The sequence below is a fragment of the Ambystoma mexicanum genome, chromosome 9 (assembly GCF_040938575.1).
Source record: "Ambystoma mexicanum isolate Mex_15411 chromosome 9, UKY_AmexF1_1, whole genome shotgun sequence".
In the NCBI taxonomy this organism is placed as follows: Eukaryota; Metazoa; Chordata; class Amphibia; order Caudata; family Ambystomatidae; genus Ambystoma; species Ambystoma mexicanum.
The window spans coordinates 336,318,638-336,334,827 of NC_090931.1; the positions used below are offsets into that span (position 1 = coordinate 336,318,638).

General features: G+C 47.5%; 1 protein-coding gene across 6 annotated transcripts in view; it reads right to left on the minus strand.

Annotated features, from left to right (window-relative positions):
- Window positions 1–309: 309 nt before the first annotated feature.
- TAF1D (TATA-box binding protein associated factor, RNA polymerase I subunit D) overlaps window positions 310–16,190 on the minus strand; it is a 531,982-nt gene continuing 516,101 nt past the window's right edge. For all 6 annotated transcript variants that reach the window (XM_069614757.1, XM_069614754.1, XM_069614755.1 and 3 more), the window contains one exon: window positions 310–688. In XM_069614757.1, the coding sequence (XP_069470858.1) occupies window positions 572–688 (117 nt within the window). In that variant the 3' untranslated portion in view covers window positions 310–571. The remainder of the gene's footprint in view (window positions 689–16,190) is intronic.

A 16,190-nucleotide genomic window follows, 5' to 3' on the forward strand; every position in this document is an offset into this window, starting at 1 on the left:
ATGGGCCAGTATCCTGCAGAGAAAGAACTCTAAGCAGGTTGCACCCTAGCAGTACACTAGTACTAAATGTTAAGATGGAGTAAATGGAGTATAAAGGCCTAAAGGGCAGACCACTGCATAGCATTCACCAGACACCATCTGCAGGGTCATAGTTCTGCTCGAATTGTGTATATAAAAGAGTGCTCCTCGCCTTCAGGTGAAAGAAATGGGATCTTTGCTGCTGGAAATCCCAGATAGCAAACTGATTTTGCACTGAAACATGTCCCAGACAAACAGCTATAACAGCACACCTCCAACGTGATCATCATCTTATTGACCAGAAGGAATTCGTTTTAATGGTATTCAAACAGACTTTGCTCCAGAGAGAACACAGATTTTTAGAAAACTTAAATTTTCCTATACAAGGTTTAATTTAGCTTACATTATTTCAAAATACACTGTATTCTTGCCAACTCGAACGTACTTATGATTTTCATCAGTCATTTCTTATTTTAACATTTTTGATTTATTACAGTCCTTCAAGCATAGAAAGACTGATGCTTCTTCCTGTTCCACACCACAGTTTTCTGCCTCAGACACTTTCGGAATCTGGCTCATCCATGATACGCTGTTTCTTGTTCTTCTTTCTCTTCTTGGACTGCGTTTTCTTTACAGGAGGATTCCACTTCAATATGAAGCAGCCGTTATCCTAAACCCAAAAAGGAGTGGACACCATTAGCTCATATTTAATACGTGCACCTCTTAAATTTAAGTCGCTAAGAAAATCCACTAAACAAAAAGAAATGTAACTCCATATGAAATACATGCAAAATAGAAATAAATAAATGAGCCTTTTTTTCTCTTTAGACAATCAGAAAACGTGGACTGTAGGTTCTAAAAGCAGAAGAAGAAGCCTCCATCATATGCTTCACCTTTGTTCTGCTTAGAGCTCTGTAGACCACGAGCAAGATTGGATTGGAGGCATCAAATGCTTCCCTTTGTTGAGGCTTACACACTGTGCACTGGTCAAGGAGACGTAGAAAAGCAGTGCCACACGAACCCCCAGGCGAAGCTGCCCTTTTACCATCCTGCACAATCTCTAATAGTACTAGAGAGTCCATACCATCAGGATCTATTGTGTTTAAGTTAGCCGTCTCCCTCAGAGGCCCTTTTCTTTGGCTGTGGATCACTAACTTGGTTGGTGGTCACCTACCACCAAATAGAGCCCTGTGGTGTGGGCTCTAACGCTTCAATACATATAAAACAGGTGTGCGATTATCAAAAATTTGCTTAAATAACCTCAGCACATACATATGCATGAAGGAAACAAAAGACAATGCTCAAGTAAAACGTTTTAAGTCTCATCCGATTTTGTAAAGCCTACAAATAGGGGCTTCCTGGTGCTGGGACCAGAATAAAACAGCATAACTGTTGATATTTCAGTAGTGTAGGATGCATCAAGAGTACTCTGACAACCAGATCTTCTGCTTCTACATAAAAGCAAAATAGTTACCTTGTGCTAGAATGTATAAGGGTGCAGAAGAAAAGAGACTGACACGCAGGTGGCATTGTGGCTGCTATAAACATATTTTGGTCCAAAAAGAAAGGAATACCTAACTCCCCCAGTGTATGCCTCAACTAAAACAGTAAGGGCTCTGTCAGAATGACCATGTAAATCAGTAGTCCATCCTGTGTCAAAAACCCTACTTCTGTCCCTTACACTTAAAACTAAACTAAAGATGAAGTACACCTTCTTGGTCCAGAGGAAAGACTCCCTAATGGACTAGAGATAAAAGTTCCCTTCCAGGCTTTGACTTCTTCTTAGGGGAATTACTCCCTTATCCGGGTCAAAATTGTTCGCCAACACAACATACAAAGTTCCAGCACTTCTCTTTGGCAGGCACACAACTCATCTGTCAACACACTGCATCAGAAAGTCTTTTAAACTTTGGTTACCAGAAGAAGGGCTCCTTTCTCCTGGTATCTTGATTTCACAGTTCAACACAACCAGGGGAATTTACTCCCTTCCCCTGGTCTCTTTTCACTTGGTTGCACAGTTCAACACAACCGGGGATAATGGGGGGTTGGGTGGATGACTCCCTTCCCCTAGTCACTCTCACAATTCAACACTTTTAGTCTTTCACTTTTAGGGTCCCAGACCCATGCTTCCCCATCTCCAGACTTTGGCAGACTTGGTTCACTCTTGCCAAGTACTGCCACACGGAATATGGTTTGTACTACTCTTGTGGGTGCGGGTCCCAGACCTGTATTTCTCTACTGCTTTGATTTGGTAAACCTTGTTCACTCTAATGCCAGGTACTGCCACACAGGTTACTTGTACTTCTCTCTTGTGGGCATGGGTCCCAGACCCATATTTCTCTAATGCTTTTATCTGATAGACATGGTTTACTCTACTGCCAGGTACTGCCACACAAGATAAACACTTGTACTTTTCTTCTGGGTGCGGGTCACAGCCCCATATTTATATACTTTTTTTACGTCTACGTTCCTAATATTCTTCTTTGACCAAGTACTTCCCTTCTTGCCCCTGCTCTGTGGGGTTTAATCTGCCGTCTCCTGAGTCTTCCCCGTCTCTATTGTGCCCCCACCAACCGTCCCGCCAACCTAGGTACCCTTAGGGTTTCCAGCAGCTTGCTCCTGTCGGTCTCTGGTTCTTCCTTCTTTGGTTACAATCTTTCCATGGCTTCCCTCGACCTCCAGTGTACTGTAGCGGCTCCGCAGTCTTGGCCCCTCGCAGAATGGGCATCTATGCGTGACTGCGCGGTCAGCTCCTTCGCAGGTCTGGACCTCTGCTTGGCCAGCTTCCTAACTGGTCCTTCAACGTCAGACTGTGTAGGAACGTCTCAGCCTTCTCGCCAGCGTCCCGGTCAGCAGCCTCTTCTGTCTTACAAGCCGAACCGCTTGCACACTCACGGCTCCTCCAGGGATGGCTTGACAACCTTTCAAGTTCTTTTTTATGAAGAATGGGCTAAGAGAACTAGAATGCTCATTCAAGTTCACACCGGTGCTCTTCATCGTTCCAAACCTCCTCCTCCTCCTCCTCCTCCTCCTCCCAGTACTTGTTGAGAAGTTCTCTCTTAGGTAGTCTCGGCTTTTCCTTGACTCAGTAGATGTTAAGCTTTCAGACATACAAAGAAGTGTGGGATATGGAGGCGGGGTTCATGGGATTGGAAGGTGTATATGGTGTGATGGAGGGTATGTCATACTGCACTCTCACGAGAGGTTCTCCCTTGTCCTCTGAGGGGGAGTGTTGAGGTGTGCATCCCTAGAACGCTGCGTACCTGAGATTTCAGTTGCTGTTCGTACCGGAGAAGTGAGACTGATAGGTCCAGGAGCAGGGTGAAGAGAAGATGACGGAAGGAGGTGACCTCGACCCAACCCTAATGAAACAGGGATGGATGGGGACCACCTCCCAACGCCATGGATACACCTCCCTGCGGATTAACGTGACGTCGGGACAGTGCAAGCACTGACAGGGAGGTTGGTAAGTTCTTCAAACAGATGAAAAAGTCCAAGGTGAGTGGCAGGAGATGCTCTTCAGAAGGATTCCACAAGCAGAGCACAAGTGAATGGAGGAAGTCCATGGAACTGGTACCCCAGCCAGGCAGGCAAGGGGTGGCATCCAATGAGCACAGAAGAGTGGAGTCCAGAAAGTGGAGGGGGGAACCCAGTAAGGGAACAGAAGGGACCCCGGGCAGGACTCTGACTCACAAGTAGGCACAAAAAGAGGAAGGGAACCTCAAGGACCCCAGGGCGGACAACCAAGGAACCAAGGGGCAAGAACCACAAGGAGGCAGGGAACAGGCAATTCAAGGAGAGAACCACGGGAGAGGCCAGGCAACTTCAGGGAAGAACCAGGGAGACTGAGGTCCCTAATACAGGTCAGGGAACCCAGACCCAAGGAGAACCCAGGGACCCAGGCAAGGGAAGCACAGAAGCCAGGAAACAGGCCAGAGATCGGGCAGGAACAAAGAGCTAGACAGAAAGGCACCAAATGCTGCGGTCAGCCAGGAACAAGCCGCGTTAAGACACGATTTGTTCGTGAAGCCGGACGCTATTTACAGCGCTCGGCCTGGAAACGAGGCTTGGAGCGCAGGCTGGCTTGCGCATGCGCCGTGGCCGAGCGGGAACCAGAACGAGGCTTGGAACACAAGCTTGTATCATAGTTCATGGTTACCCGCGAGGCCCGCACATGCGAGTGGGTACGCCGGCAGGCGACTCACCATGGAATGTTGCCCTTCCAGAGTCGGAACCGCAGATATAACCGCCATGTCCGAGGATGTGAACTGGGCGAGAGCCAGGTCGGTGCCCTAACAGGGAGTCTCTCCCCATGAGATCCTCCCGCTGTGCACCACCCCCAGGGAGACTACAGGGTAGCAGCTTCACCCCCCTGGCCTCATGGGAAGGGGCTCCCCCTTGGGGAAAAGTGACAGCTCGGGACTCGCACATTGCTGAAAGGTGGTGTCAAGGAGCGCTCCACAAAGATACACAACACATGAAAAATTACCTTGGATGAAAAGTAGTTTATAAAAAAAAAGAAAAAAGGAAAAACAAAGAAATAAAGGTTCAAGCAGAGTGAATGGTGTTCAGATCAAGTGCTATGGTGCGGGGGAAATCCTAAACATGCTCCTGTCGAGCAAAGGGGGCAATATTTGTTCAGGCCTTCCCCACCTCTACCAAGCAGAGTTAAAGGGAACTTGTACATGTTGGGAAAGAGTGTCTCAGATGCAGTCCAGAAGTGAAGGGATCTCAATGTCTTAATCAGATAGTGTACAGAAGAAAAGACGTCTTACAAAATCCTTTGTTTGGGCTCTCAGTAGCCCCAATCCCTAGTCAATTAAACATTCTGGTCTGTTCTTAGGCTGTGGAGTTACCAAAACCTCTTTCAGAGCTACAGTAAGGACTAACCGTCCAACCAAAGATAGTCTGATGCAGATTTTGCTACTTCTCTAGGGCCCTTTCCCCATGCCAGGCAATGTGGGTCTTCACCAGCAGATTACACTTTGCAGGCTCTATGCTGTTCCAAGGAGACCCCATGTACCATAGAACATCTTCTCGTGGACCCAGAGACCCTTCCTTTAAGACTACTCCCTATATAATCTTCATGACGTGAGGTTTCACAGTTGCATGCTTCCTCCCACCGCTGAGGTTTACACTGGAAAAACCTAGTCGACTGAATCCTCCCTAGTCGGTCTGGCTAGTGGGGTCACCCCTTATCCTCCTTTCTCTTTGGGTGTCATGAATAGCTCCTATTCTAGCCTTCCAATGACAGAATCTCTCCTCCAACCTTCAAATCACGCTTCTGCTCAAATGCTTTTACTCCTCCACCTCCATCAACACTTTCTCCAACTTTCAAAATTCTCCCAGCCAGATGAAATCATCTCCTGCACTTAACTCAATCTTTCCCTCAGACCTCCAAGTCTCCTCTCTCGATGGCATCAACTCCACCTCTCGCCAACAGTCTCTCCCTTCAACTTCCAAGTCTACTCTCCTTTCTACAGACCAATCACTTGCCAAACTCTTTCAAACACCTTCCTCCAGCTCCTTCACAAAAACCCCACACTGCCAGACTGAACTGGCTGCTTTTTATAGAGCAGTCTATCAAGTCCTCATTGGTGTTAAGGGACGGTGATTGCACCTGTTCTGTATGGGTGCAGGTGCTTTTTGGATCTGTAGTTTCCTGAAGGACAGGTGAGCTGACAGGGAGTGGTCTAAGCTTATTTTAAAGCCGGATGACATTTTGAATTTTAGACAGACCCTGAACATGTGTTTTCTTCCCTCCCCCCCTCGAAACTCTGGATCTTATGCCTTCTTCGCCACATGCTCTTCTACTGGGATTGCGTGTGGATTCAGAGCGAGGAAACCCATTAGTAACCATGTGTGTGGGCCAGCTTGATAAGTTTATGTTGCAAAGAAGATCTGGCACACATCAGGTATGTCCATAGAAAGTTACTTTATTCCGTTCCAGTAGAAGGTGTAAGACTAACCCAATGGATCCCACCACACAGGCTATATCCACTGACAGTGGCGCAAAGCACGCGAAATAAAGTTCTCTCTTTCATCCACAAATATTCTAACATTCCAAGAGTCACTCTGACCTCATACGACCCAGACTAGCATACAACAAGATCACAACACCTCCCTCCATTACTGAGAACACATCACAACAAACCTCTCTTCTCTACTGAACACATACAACACCCACACTTTTGCACCTTCAACTCCAAGCTTAATTTTCAACAAACAATGGAACCAGTGAATGAGAGTTGAGCCACACCAACCCCACTAGAGTGACCATGGACAAGTGGAGGCCATATGTTCCAACCACACACACTGGTATGAAGGAGCCTCCCAAACAGCTAGACCAGCCTCAAATTTTACATATCGTGTGAAAACTCAAAACAAACATACTCGCATGTTCGTCATTAATAAACTCAAAGAACCAATATGTTCTCTATCCACTACCATACTCGACCCACTCTCCTTCCCCCAGAAGCTCACTGTCTCCAGAGCGCTGGTTCTCTCTAGGCTGGACTATTGCAACAGCCTCTTTCTAAATCTGCCTGCCTCTACTTTCCGCCCGCTGCAACTCATCCAAAACAGGACTGCCAGACTTGTCCTTGGCCTCATGCCCAATGATCATATCTCTACAGGACTGAAATCCCTGCACTGCCTCCCAGTAGCGGCGAGGATTAAGTTCAAAACCCTCTGCATTGTCTACAAGGCCTTTTGGGGCCTGGGATCTCAATACCTTCAACTCTCTCTTCCTAAATATCTTCTGTCTCCAGCTCTTCGCTCATCTGCCTCCAACTCCCTCAGGGTCAGTCGCTTCTCCAAGCAGCGAGTTGGTGGTCGATCTCTTTCTTCTGCTGGGGCCTCCCTCTGGAATAGCCTCCCTGCCTCTCTGAAACTTGATGAGAACCATCTCTGGTTCTGAAGCACCTCAAGACCTTCCACTTTTCCTCTGCTTTCTCTCCTCTTCTCCCCTGTTGATCTCCTGGCTGAATCTGAAATTGCACTGGTTACCTTGCTACGTTCTCGGGCCCAGGTCCCCTCCCCGCCAGTTGCACACCTGCACTGCCTCCCTGGCAACCCTTGCTCTCAGGGACTGTTTCTGTATCCCTACAGCGTCTACGAGCACTTGACCATGATGTCTGCACTTACCCTTGCTTTTCACACTTATTTATTGTATTTCTATTTTACGGTTATCCTATGTACTGCAATGCCACCCGGTATTCCCCCCCTGCACTTTTCCCCTTCCCCTGCACTTGCTCGATCTCAATGTTACCTGGCCTAGTAGGATTGTTATCTGCCTTCCCTCAATTTCCCCTCCCTTCCCTCGTTGCGCCTTGAAACACTTGTGCATAGGCGCGTTATAAATGCCATATATCACCTACATATCAAGTCACTAATCAAAGTCTAAGAGCGGTTATGCTCTATAACGCTGGCATGCTTGCAATACCTCCTGACGCACCTCCACATGTAATCACAACTCATGCTCTATAACAATTAGCATCCTCATACGTACCACTACAAACTTTTTACAATCCAGTCCACCCATAGGGCCCCCCTCCAGCACCACAATAAACTCTTCCAAGGAAATCCTTACCACTGGCACCAAATTAGCCCCCTTATATGCACACAACTATCCCATCCATGCATCTGGCACGCATGGCCTCACTCATCTATGCAAGCACTTCCACATGCTGGACACCATTTCCAACATGTTTGACGCCTCATTGTGCTTCCTTGCCAGCATCCCAATATGCTAAGCTCTCTGATGCATAAGATGCTAGTACCACCCGAAATGCCACGTGCACACTACGATTGGCTAACATCCCCATCTCTCATCCAAACATGGTCATTTAACCCAGCCACATTTAACAATTTCCTAAAAGTCCACGCTCCTCAAATGCAACAATCCAGCAATTCCTCCAAAATGTTAAAAACTAACTTTAAGATTGTACTATATAGAATCCTAACCTCATCCAAACTGCTTTTCTACACATCGCCCCTAAAATGTAAAAGAAAACATGTGTAAGGAAAGCATGGTATCAAAGTAAGACAGACACAAGTGATCACAGTTCAAGGGTGTTTATTAAACTGTAAAATGGGTGAGATAAACTCCTAATCTAAACCTAAATCTAAGATGGGAGCAAGCTACGACCATCAAATAATAATAATAATAAAGTCCTAGTAGAGTCTAGTTTGATAAAAAGGGCCTATGCCAATCCTTACCACTAAGCTACAAAATATTTTGGGATAATGTTCACAAGAAAAGAAAGAAGTGTTCACAAAATGGTAGGTCAGGATGTTATGGCCGGGGTCTCCCTTTCCCATGTTTTTAGCACGGGACAAGACAGGACTCTAGAGCACAACACACTGCTGGGCTTCTCTGGCACAACCTTACAGTTCGTTTTCTCTATTTCAGGGCCTTCTGTGCCCAAGTCTCTTGCTTCAGAGGGCCTGATATGCCAACAAAACAAAAGTTCCTTCTGTTAACCTTCACATCAGGTGATTACCCTTCACCCTTGGATCCCCTCAGCCGGGCTCGATCCTTCTTCTCTCACTCGTTAGCCTCCCTCAATTGGGCTCAGACCAACCACTCACTGTGGACATCCCTCAGTCGGGGTCACACTTGTCATCACATTGTTGTACACGTACATTCTTCACAACTTTTCTCTTGGCGTTCCTCAGTAGGGTTCACTACTGCCTTTTATTCACTATCTCCTTATTTGTAATATTTAAAATCAATGTCTTTTTAAACAACTTACAATCAACGAAGTTTGGTTAGATCCCCCTCATCCGGGCTCAGACCTTCCAGAGCACTTTGTCAATTAAAACCAAAGACTTCCGAAGGGCGATCACGTCTTGCTGGGTCACTGTTAGCTTATTGTAAGTGCGTGTTTATTCACACAATCACAGTTCGCACAGCATTCCCCTCTGCCGGGCACAGACACCTGTTTCACAATTACTGCAGTCGGGTTCACAATTTCACGATCATCAAAACATCTGTGACGTGTCAAGGACTTTTGATTGTACAAAGGATTTGGCCTGACCCTTGTATGACCTGCTTGACACCTCACGTTGGCCTTCCTATGGCCTCTTGGTACTTGTAGTTTCAGTAATCTTTAGTTCAACACAGTCCCTTTGTTCAGGAGAGGGGTACCAGCCAAAGATCTGTACGAGCGGCCACGTGGCACCGGACCACTCTATCTCCGGTACCAAGTTTGTTCTCAAACGCCTTCTATCTTAATCTTCTTAATGTTGCCGCTGTCATGATCACTGCTTCCAAGGAGTCAGGAACAGCCCAACGTCCTTGGAAGCAGGCCCCTAACCGTTATCTTAGGCACCAGCCGGTCCCCACTGGGACCTTTTGGACCTTGTCCTGGCGCCGGTGGCACCAGGCTAATCAAAGCCATCGGTCCCGGCACTGGAAGCGCCGGGCTCATAATATGTATGAAGATGCTTGGGTGGACTTACCTGCAGCAGACCATGCTGCTTACTTACCAGCCACATAGGAATCCTCTGTGAACAGGAACTACTTTCTTACCTGGGTGGGGCAAGCTCCACTCCCTGGATACAACACGGGAACTCTTCTGGAACTGGAACTCTTTTCTTACCTAGGCGGGGCCGTGGAGGAAGACGCCTCATCACTCCAAGGCTATTTAAACCACACCCGATTGAACAAACGTGCTTCGCGTTATTCTGCATCTGCAGCAGAACGCTCACCGAGTCTGTTCCAGCCTTTCTTCCTTCCGATCCTGAACCTGCAAGAACAATACTTACCACTCCTGTATCCAGTATTCAGCAGCACCTGCAAAGACAAGAAACAACAGGTTAGCACGGCAACCTTTACACGCAGCGCTTTCCTCACCTGATCCATCGGCAGCGAACATTTCTTCACGCTGCACCTCCGCCTGTGAAGACAAAAGCATTGTTATTACTTACCGGCACTCCGCGAATTCCGGATTTCTTCAACGCTGCAACCCAGCATCTGAAAGACAAACGAAGAGACATTAGACAGGTATTTACTCACGTCCATCGCGCTCGCCACAATTGAACGCCTGCAAATACTCTGGCGTTTTCCAGCATCTCTTCAGCACGAACTCACAGCTGCAAGGGAGAAGAGACAGTTAGAGCGCTTGCAGTTACTTACGCATTTCCAAGCTCTTCATTCCAAGGCTCTGGCTCCAACTTCGGCTCTCTTCACACCATCTCCTATCTCAAGAGCCCTGCAAGACAAATAGGAAAAAGCATTATACAGAGTCCTGTTCTATATTAACGTGCCCACACACCTAAAGACTATAAGGACTAAAAAGGTGTCCGGAAACTCACAGCTCGTGCAGTTAACGACGGTAGCGATCCTCTGATGTCAAGAGGCCTATGTTTCACCAGCGAAGGAACTGGCAAAGGCACCCTGCACCAGACGCAGATGGAGAGTCCAGCATTCACCTATCTAAGGTGAGCACGTTGACCTGGGGGCTCTACGGAGAAGCTAGGAAGAGAGAGAGAGAGAGAGAGGGACATTCAACAACCCAGATCATTAACCCCCATATTCTTTCACCTGCAGAAATCTCACTCTTCGAGTTCGACACACAGTGCGAAGAGGTTCGGCCCCAGAAGCAAATCGAGTCCTGCACATCACTTTTCAGGTCACAGACACCTTCCTGCCAAGACCAGCGCCTCCGTGGGAATCAGGTGAGCGTTACACACTGCAACCTTGAGCCTAGCACAGTCCGGTCCACTATCAGGTTCTTCCGACTCACCGGCTGTGCTGAACTCATTGGCTTTTCTCTTGCCGAAGGTACCACGATGGCAACCGCGTCTCCCCGCCCTGGCTATCAGTGCAGGAGGGTTCCATGAACCGCTGACATCCGCCACACCGTTCGCCAGCTGCGTTTCCCGATCCTATATTTCCTTTTTTGGAGGCTTTGCGGGTCTGGGTTGAAAAGGGCACGGGCAACTCCATCCTTGACGTCCTTTCAGTGCTCCGCCTTTTATCCCTACAGGGAAAGGAAAGGGCAGTTAGGTGTGTGTAGTTGTCTGCAATTGCCAGACTCTGCCTGACCCTTGTGTTGGGACATGTCAGGTAAACGGCTCTGGTATTAGTCCGTTGTCGCTCACGGTGTGAGAAGTGTTCGTGTTCGAAAAGAGGGCTTGGGGGGGCGGGTGGTGGGGTGGATAGAGTTTCGAAGTATCCTACTGGGCAGAATGGGGAAAAGGTGTCTTAAGGAAGGGGATACCGCATCTCACCCTTCGGTGTCCCATTTCTACTTCCCGAAGACCCCTCACCCAGGTGATCCTCCTGCACTGTTCCACCCCCAGGTACAAGATCCAATAGGGATGGCCGTGTCCTGGCAACCTGGATGCCAGATCCCCAGGGACATGTGAGTAAGACACCTTCAGGTTTCTCATACATGCCACCGTTGGCCCACCAACAGTTCTGAGGTACTACAACAGAAGACACTACACAGCAGTCCCCCAAAGCACTGCTCGACCAACCATTCTTATCTGGAGTCTTGTGCTGCTCATTTCCTTTCCTGTGTGACATTGCGCGCACCAACCCTCACTATATTTGCTATCCGTTCTTTCGTTCTTTCCACTCTTCAACAGTGTAGATCTGCTACATGCTACTATTAACCTAACAGCGTGCCGTTCCCATGCACTGTGTTTCCTTCCTCTAATGCATGACACCTTGAGACTATGAGATCACTTGCTCTCTGCGGTCGAGCTAGGCAGATCTCCTGTGCTCCTACAACTCTCCAACAGGTCGTGTGGGGTCCAGGGCCTCCACGGTCACATCGAATGCAGTTCACTTGTGTTCCACCATCCAATCTCTCCTCTTCATGTAAGGAATCAGTACATGACAGTCACCACTGGCGCTGCACCGTCCATGTGCTCCCTTCAGTACATGGCCTGCTCTCGACAAGGTGACCTCCCTGGGTGTCCTCTTTTTCAGGCCTCCCTATCAAATTCCTTCCCCTACAGTGATCTTGTAGGCTACCCTGGTTATATCAGCACCCTGTATCTTTTCCTTTCCACATGGCTCTATCGAGCCACTTTTGGTGGTGGAACCTTCCGTAGGGGCAGTGGATTCTTCACTGGCTGCAGTCCCCTCCCTCCCCCCCAAAGCAGCTTCCGACTTTTCCTCTGTTTATTCCTCTGTTTTTCTCCTTTAGGTTCCCGGCAGTACACTTGAGTATGATCACATGGAAGATTAACTCATAGCCATTGTTGCAAAGAAGATCCAGCACACATCAGGCAAGTCCATAGTAATTTCCGTTATTTAGTTACAGTATAAAATGTAAGACAGGAATCCACTGGCTCCCATTACCCAGGCTACATCCTCCAACTATCAGTGGTGGAACACCAGAGACATAACATTATTTTACTCCTTACTCATCCATACACATTCTGATATTCCATCATTCACTCTGACCTCCTGTATTCCAAAATAGTATGCACAAGCGTCAAGCACAAAATAACACCTCCCTTCCCTACCAAGCACACACAACATTTTCCAACACAATTGTCACAGAGAGTTGCAACTTTGTACTATAGGCGATACTTAAAGGAGCAGAAGAATGGGCTGTGTGTTTTCATGCTCTCTTGTATAATGTGAGCCAGTTTCCCTTTTCTGGTGCACAACTTTGTGTCCAAAGTGTCTCGCCATGGGTTGAGAGTATGACTCTCAGAAAATGATGGGTGTCTGAATGTTGCAGCTTTGTTTTTTTTAATTGAAAAGCATTATTTTCTACCTGGGTGTATGGGTCTGTCTGGTGTTTGACTATTGGTAAAGGAATATCTTTGAGGGCCTGTTTTTGCCTTTTTCTTTCATGTTGCCCATACGGGTCTGTAACAAAACAAAAGAGGTGATGGCTGGAAGGTTTAGAAATAATCTTAACCTCTGGCATTTATCTGGGCAACCCTCCAAACTATCGTTCTTTGCCTGCTTTGCCATTACAAAAGGGGAAAGACCATTTGAAAATCAGGCTTGGTCCCACCACAAAAGGGGCAGCAGCCCGGCCAAAACTGCCCGGTCTGTAATGGTTTGGCAGGTGGAGAACGATAGTCTGGAGGGTTACCAAAAGCAAATGCCGTAGGTTTAAGAAGATTAATTCTAAACCTTCCATCCATCACCTCTTTGTTTTTGCTTGGTCACATCCCTTCTGCACAAGACCTTTTCCCTTTTGTAATGGCTTGGCAGGTGAAGAACGATGGTCTGTGGGGTTGCCCAGAGCAATGCCAGAGATTAAGATCAATTCTAAACCTTCCAGCCATGACCTCTTTTGTTTTGTATAGGGGGACTAAGGCTGGTGGGGTTTTTGCGCCTGTGACTATCCCCTTGGTGGTCATAGATGCCTGTAGGGGTTGTCACTGTCCTGTGGCTGACCGCTGCTTGCGTGCAGGGACACAGTAAGGATGGTATTGGGATCCCTTTTATACCTCCAACGGGTCCAGCATCCACTAAAGCAAAGAAGCCCAGCCCCTTTGACCACCCCACTGCCAGCCCCAAGGTGAAACAGGGTACTTCATCACATTGCAGAGTTTGAATGCTAGGATTTTAAAAGCTATTCCTCCTGGCCTAACATTGGTATACAGAATGGCAGCAACTAGCATTTTTTCGAGAAGAGAAGCCTTTGTAAGGATGAAACAGGTATCACACATTCACCATACACAGTCTTACACCGTACACACTTAGTCACCAGGTGTTCCATGACTTTTCTTCTGCATTTTTAAAAACATATATAAACAGGGGAAGGGAAAGGTGTATCACCCTTGTTCATTACATCTTCTGCTTCCTGTGAGAAACCTGAGGGTATTCTCCTAAGTACACCACGAGAATCCCTTATTCATGTGGCCAGGGAAGGGCTGGCGCCCTCAGATCCCAACCCTGGGGGCAGACGAGCGAGCTAGGATCACCTGGGTACGGCAGCCCGTGGTTATGCTCAGGGGAATAACCCAGGTGAGACGCAGTAGTATACCAGGGACGAAGGCGAGGACGAGGTCCCTGGAACTTTTTTGGGCTCCACCAACTCAACCTCCCTTCCACCTAAAGAATCTCCCTTATCCAAATCCAACGACCCCCTCCATATCTCGTAAATTCCCTAGGAACCCAAACCTTGGTACATTCGAAAAGCACAATTCCCAGGATCCCAGTTTTCTACCAGAATACTCCCAATCATTGTTCTCCACGTCACTTTGGTTATTCTTTTCTGAACACCCAGTCTTCTTTGACTAAACACTACCGATCCCACAATCCCCCCTGTTCCTTTCACGATAACAATCCCAGTCATTCCCATCTGTTTCACAAATCCTACCAAACTCCCAAACTCCCCCTTCCGAAGTCACCCTTTCCCCATCCTACTCAGCAGGATACTTAGAAACTCTACCCTCCCCCACTTTTTCATCACAAACACTAGAGTCGTTTAACCGACATGTCCTGGCACAGGGCCAGGCAGAGTCAGGCAATTGACAGACATTGCACACACCTGACAGTCCTTTCTGTTCCCCACAGGGATAAAAGGTGGAGCACAAGAGCACAATACGAGCAAGGCAGACCGCAAGATGAGAGAGCTAACTCAGCACAGCAGTTCAATAGAAGGAGAAAGACTGTGCAAATCAAGAGGGCGACAAGGAGAAAAGCGACCATGCCCTTTCTGACTAAGGACAGTGAAACCTCTGCAGAAGGAAGCCTACGACTGCAAACAATAGCCAGCGTGGCTGCAGCAGATGTCAACAACACATGGGGCTCTCCTGCGCCGATAACTAAGCCGGGGAGAGACGCTTGCCACTGTGGTACCGACCTGGACTCCATAGACAAGCAAAACCAAGCGGTTCATCACAGCTGGTGAGTCAAGGGGAGAGCCGATAAGAAACCAAACTGTGTTGAACAATAGTAGCAAACGGCTAATTAAAGAAAGTACAAAGAACTGTTAATACAAGAGGGGAAAACCAGCTACAGAGGAGTCAGGCACCACGTGGGTGCTCACTCGGGAAGTTGGGCGACTCGCCTATTGTGGAAACTACTGTTTTCCAGAAGGCCTTGGGAAATGCAAGAAAGGGGTCAAAATGGTCACACAGGGGTCTAGTAAAATACTCTGTACAGTCAAAAGCCTTTGACCAGCAGATGATTGTCAAGCTAAGGGGAAGTTAACTGTTCAAGAAATTGTGTGATTGACAAAAATGGCAAGAGTGAACCCCGAGGGAGGGATGTCCACAGTGAACTGTATAAAAAGACATTACATTTGTGAATGTCACAGATGAGTGTGTGTTAAAAAGGCCATAGTGAACCCGATGGTGGGAAGGCAAGCACTCGAGAAGGGTCTGATCCCGGAAGAGGGGGACCCTGGGGTGAGAAGCCATCACCCCAATGACATGTGAATGCAACAGAGGAATCTTTTGAATACAAGCCAGGGTGAACCCGATGGAGGGAGGCCGATATTCGAGAGGGTTCTGAGCCCGGAAGAGGGGGACCCAGGGGTTAAGAATTATCACCCCAAGCACAATCAGGAAGGAACTTTTGTTTATTATTTTGAACTCATCAGGCCTTCAGAAGCAAGAAACTTAACTAGCGAAGGTCCTGATATTGCTAGGAACTTTTGTGGATCTGAGCCTGGAAGAGGGAGATCCAGGGGTGAAAAGGCATCACCCAAATCTACAAGCAGAACTGAACTTTTGTTTATTATTTTGTAATACATCAGGTCCTCTTAGGCAAGAGACTTTGCAGAAACGAGACTTAACCACCAAAGGCTATGATAGCTGAGAGTCGAACTGTTGCGTTGTTCTGGGAAAGCTCGAGCAAGTGCTCAAGAGTCCCGCTTTGTACAGTGCTAAAAACCTGCGGAAGGGAGACCCCAGGCTAACACTTATCATTTGTGACCACTTCTTTCCTTCTTGTGAACCTTATCCCACACTCTTTGTTTGTATTTAGCATTAGGATTGGCAATAGGTTTTTCTTAGTAAATGCCCTTTTATTTTGACAAGACGCCACTAAGACTGCCTTATTATGGTTTGCTCCCATCTTAGATTAGGTTTATATTAGGTGTTTTCCCAGCCCGCATATACAGTTTAATAAACACCCTCGAACTCTGATCACTTGTGTCGGTCTTTACTGTTGCCTCCATGAGTTCCTTACATTCCCCACCCACCTTACCTGTTTTTGTGCAAGTGTGTTTTACTTGCTT